Source organism: Coenobita brevimanus, chromosome 23, assembly GCF_032717465.1.
Source record: "Coenobita brevimanus isolate Jiangsu-jjx chromosome 23, ASM3271746v2, whole genome shotgun sequence".
Taxonomy (NCBI): domain Eukaryota; kingdom Metazoa; phylum Arthropoda; class Malacostraca; order Decapoda; family Coenobitidae; genus Coenobita; species Coenobita brevimanus.
In genome coordinates, this window is record NC_136976.1 from 960,777 (window position 1) to 965,553 (window position 4,777).

General features: G+C 45.8%; 1 protein-coding gene across 1 annotated transcript; it reads left to right on the forward strand.

The window, feature by feature from the left end:
* Positions 1–348: 348 nt before the first annotated feature.
* LOC145393050 (proton-coupled folate transporter-like) lies at positions 349–4,528 on the forward strand. Its single transcript, XM_080267388.1, has 6 exons — positions 349–1,285; positions 1,662–1,757; positions 2,238–2,381; positions 3,034–3,117; positions 3,495–3,651; positions 4,117–4,528. Exons 1-6 carry the CDS (start codon positions 349–351, stop codon positions 4,526–4,528), a joined length of 1,830 nt encoding a protein of 609 aa, XP_080123514.1.
* Positions 4,529–4,777: the final 249 nt, after the last annotated feature.

Here is a 4,777-nt window from a genome sequence, read left to right on the forward strand (position 1 = left end):
TTACCTACATGTTATATGAACCGAATTCGTGTTGTTCGTACTGGGATAACGAATTCTGTGTAACCAAAGCACAGCTGGTTCAAAGACAGTCATTTGTCTTAAGATTATTAATTACAGAGTTTAGAAGATACTGGGATAACAACGCATCAGTAAGAAAATCACGACTGATAGAAAGATAGCTATTTCCTCATAGTTTTATTTATTACTGAGATAACAACGCGTCTGTAAGAAATCAAGAAAATTCAAGGTTATTTATTGCCTACTGAAAACGATAGTATAATGGGCGATCAAGTACATAAGAAGGAAGATGGCGGTCGTGTGAAGCAGGCGTGTTCTCGCGTGGCCACGATGGTGAAGGGGATGACGGTGGAGCCCCTGATGCTGCTCGACGGCCTGGCCTTCTCCAACATGCACGTGTACATAGAGAACCTGCAGATGGAACGCGTGTGTGAAGTGACGTGTGACCTCCCTTACGATGTCTGTCACAACCTGAAGGCGCATCCAGAAGCCAGCGTGGAGGTGCAGCAGAAGTACAGTGTCTTCGCTCTCTATAATGGCATCATCGCTGCTGCCCTGCCTCTGTTCTTCATCCTGTTCATGGGTGCGTGGAGTGACAAATACGGACGTAAGGTGCCTTTGGTTGCCGTGCAGGTTGGCCACGTGCTGCACGCTGCTGGTTACCTACTGGCCAGCCTGGCCCATGGCTGGCCAGCCGAGGTGCTCCTGCTGGTCACGCTGCTTGACACGCTAGGGGGCGGAGCCGTGTCCTTCCTAACGGCGGCCAATTCCTACATCGGAGACGTGTCCAGCGAGGAGTCCCGCACCAGCAGGGTGGGACTGGCCAACAGTATCTGGTTCCTGGGGGGACCCATGGGTACCCTCATGGGCACCTACATATACAAGATGGGGGGATACTTGCCCCTCTTTGCCACCTCCCTCACCTTCTCACTCATGGCCGTCATGTACGTGATTTTCTGTCTGCCAGAGAGTCACGGACCATTCGCCACCAAGATAAAGGAGTTGGGTGAGTCAGAGAAGGTGCCAGTAGGTCTGAGGGATAGTGTGGCCAAGGTGTACGGCCTCGATGTGAAGAAAACAGTCACACCCACACCCAGTGCCGCCCTCACCACACCCACACCCACCCTAGCCACCATGATCAAGGACTTCTTCCATCCTCGCCGCATCTACGACAGCTTCAGGACCACCCTGAGGCCACGTCCGGGCAACACGCGAGCACTCATCCTCGTCCTCATCGTCACCAGCCTCCTACGACGACTCACAAGATGTAAGTCGATGGATTATGCTAGGACGGTACAGTCGACAACAAAAGTCCTGGTTTCTCTTTCTTTTCGGTGTTGTGATCTAAAATACCACAACCTTTTTTTTTTTTTCATACATCTAGTACTGCAAATTTTTTTAAAAGTGGCAAATTAGTTTAGCAATTAGCCAAAAAAAAATAACATGCAATCATTTTATCTCATTTCCTGTGAACTTAATAGAAAAACAATGGTACAGTATTATAAAAATCAGTATATAGTGAACTTACTGTATACTTGCACGGATGCTCTTTAACACAAATGGCTAAGTGCTGACAGGAAACTGCATATATAGCGTCAGTGAGTTTCCAGATCGCTCTAGTAAACTTTAACCTTCTGCCTCAGCTCCCTACGTGTTCGCCTTCACCCGCCACGAACTGCACTGGCACGCCACAGACTACAGCCTCTGGGTCACTTACAAGAACCTCATGGCCACCACAGGTAAGATAACGAGTCCTGTTTCAGCATTCACGTAGAGTACCTGGACATATCATGCAGATAACACGCTGGGTACACCAACATTACTTGTAAAAATGCTTTACATTAGTGGTCCTGAGTTTTTTTTTATTGCTAGCATCCCCTCCGCTCTCATCATATGTTCTTCCCAAATCGCATCCCTTATCGAATTCAGTTTCAGATATTTACCACTTTTATATTTTATAGTATTATATATATATATATATATATATATATATATATATATATATATATATATATATATATATATATATATATTACACACACACACTCATACACACACATCATTTCACAGATCTAAACCAAAATCGACTGGCATGTTACACACCACCAGAAATCACGCTTTAGTACCCTGCCCCCCCCCACCAGTTAATAACCACTGTTGTACGTAAATCAACTAAACTATCTCCTCAGCGTATAACACCAAACTACACTATGTTACAGGCTCCCTTGTGGCCGTGCCTGTGCTGAGTGGCCGCCTGGGAGTGTCTGACAACCTGCTGGCCATGGTGGGGGCTACGTCGGGCATCCTTGAGTACGTCCTCTACGGGTGCGTCACACAGGACAGGCCATCCCTCATATGGATAGGTGAGATGAGTGGCTCGTTGTAGTAGCTGTTTAATGATGCATAATTGCAATAGTTCATCCTGTGTTTAATAACCTTGGTAATGATCTATACACACTTCTATTCGTCCATCTTACCTCGGCGGGATTTTCGTCCTTTTGTAACTTAATCCACGTTACTCAGTGGCAGAATAAGACAGTACTACGGCTCTACATCCTTTTGCACAGGATCTTTTTGTAATTAGCACCATATTCTAGTGTTGATATAGAGTTACAAGTCAGCACTCAACCTGAAGAGATGGCAGCTTTACGCCAAGTTAAAGTAGACAGCGTATAACAGTAACATTAATCAGTCCTGTGTTACTTCGTGGTATCATGGTCTGTCCACTTAAACCTGGCCTAAACTTGATGTCTACAACTTGAATGCTGGGCTGTACTGTGACGTCAGCATTAGGTTATGGTGCTAGTCACGAAAAAGTGCTATGGAAAAGATGTAAGGCCGTGATATTGACTTACTGAGCCACGTGGAATCAGATGGTAAAGGGCAAAAACTTCCACCAAGTTAAAGTGGAAAGAGAGTACAGGAGTTACGGTAACAATGAGTCCCATATTAATGTTTAAGGCGATCAGTGCTAAATAAGGAAAGTGTAAAGCTATGGACTCTGTTTACTCTCAGGTCCCGTGGCTGCCCTTCTTCTCAACTCCTGCACCATCGCCCAGCGCTCCATGATGACCAAATATGTGGCTACTGACGAAATAGGTGAGTTGCCCAAAGGTTCTCTTCTCTCTCTCTCTCTCTCTCTCTCTCTCGCTCGCTCGCTCGCTCGCTCTCTCTTGGAAACAGTAATCGACTACCACCCATCCTCTCCCTCTCCCAAGCAACCAAAGTATGAGAAAGTTAAGCTTGTCATTTTTATCTCAACTCCCACCTCACTTAAAACTGCAGTTATTTTGGTCACTATTTCGCCTCAGAGTAAAGTTACCTGCTACGTATTTTGGGGCTACAAGGTGGCGGGAGAGGGGGCAGTGAATATTGTTTACGAGTGTACTGAAATACTGTAAAATGATCCATGTATCTGTGCAAAATTAATGTATCGTAGGAATAGTTTCAACATAGCCCAAATCTTCCCCCTGCAGGCAAGGTCTCAGCCGTTCTTGGCGCCCTTGATGGTATGATGCCCATGGTGAACTCAGCCCTCTTCACCGCCGTCTACCACGCCTCCGTCAGCACCTTCCCCGCTGCCCACTTCTTCCTGGGGGCCTCTGCTAGCGGCCTAATGATCGTCCTATTCTGGTACGTATCTCATTTATCGTTTTCGTAGTATGTATGTTGTTATAGATTTTCCACTTTAACTTGGCCTAATATTGCCATCTTTCCATCTTCCATGCTGAGCTGTGACAAGATTTTAGCACTGGAATGTGGCACTAGTCACGAAGAAGTGCCATGGAAAGGGTGTAGAGCCATAATAGTGTGTTTTTCTGCCACTGAGCTACCTGAAATAAGCTGCGAAGTGGTGAAAACATGTCAAAAAAAAAAAAAAAAAGACGAAGAGAGTGATAATGACACAAACACCAGAACTGCAGTACTGATAGAATGTGATGATTTACCGATTTACATATTAACTACTACTACTACTACTACTACTACTACTGATTCTATTGCAACTAGTACTTCTGTTGCTACTATACAACCATTACTACTACTGCTGCTGCCACTACTACTACCATCACTATTATCCTTGCCCTTATTCCTTTGCAGCGTACTGATAAGGATGGGCAGGTCGGGCCAGTATGACGTAGAGGGCGCCAAAGGAACCCCATCTTCAGGCCCCATCGTCAACAAGTCCCTGGTGATGAGGACAAACTCGCTCTGGGTGGCAAGTGACGCCCTGGCCCTGGCAATTGCAACCCCTGACATCTACACTTTGCAACGGCAGGACGATGCACTGCGGAAGGTAGCCTCGTACACCTGGTCACGTAGGCTTCTTCTGCGTCTCAAGGCCTTCCTGGGAGGCTTCTTAAGGTCTGAAGCCTCCGGAGAGAAGCAGGCAGACGCGAAGTTAGGCGTATCCAGTCTCTGCCTCAACGTTAATCACATAGTCACTGAAACAGCCTTACCCAAGGAGACTCAGGGTGAACAGGCCTCAAATCCAGCACTACCTCCAGTCTAAGAGAGAGAGAGAGAGAGAGGATGATAACTGCTGAAATAATGCTCCCTAAATACCAGAGATCAAGGTTAATTGTACCTTTAAGAATAACTTATTTTGATGTGGAAAAAAAACGCGTCAATCATTCACGCCTTACAGGTGTTAAGTTATTTTTGGCTTCCTAACTTATTCTTCGTAATGGAGACGGTTTAGGTTAAGGTTTTGTTGCCTTGCTTTAGAATCATGATGCTAGTCTTCCCATCTGTGATATTT

What these genes read in the sequence shown, in the direction of transcription:
- LOC145393050 (XM_080267388.1), top strand. Translation starts at nt 349, where the DNA reads ATGGTGAAGGGGATGACGGTGGAGCCCCTGATGCTGCTCGACGGCCTG. An exon ending in CCTACGACGACTCACAAGAT is followed by an intron (nt 1,286 to 1,661) that starts GTAAGTCGATGG and finishes CTTCTGCCTCAG; the next exon opens with CTCCCTACGTGTTCGCCTTC. An exon ending in TGTGGCTACTGACGAAATAG is followed by an intron (nt 3,118 to 3,494) that starts GTGAGTTGCCCA and finishes TTCCCCCTGCAG; the next exon opens with GCAAGGTCTCAGCCGTTCTT.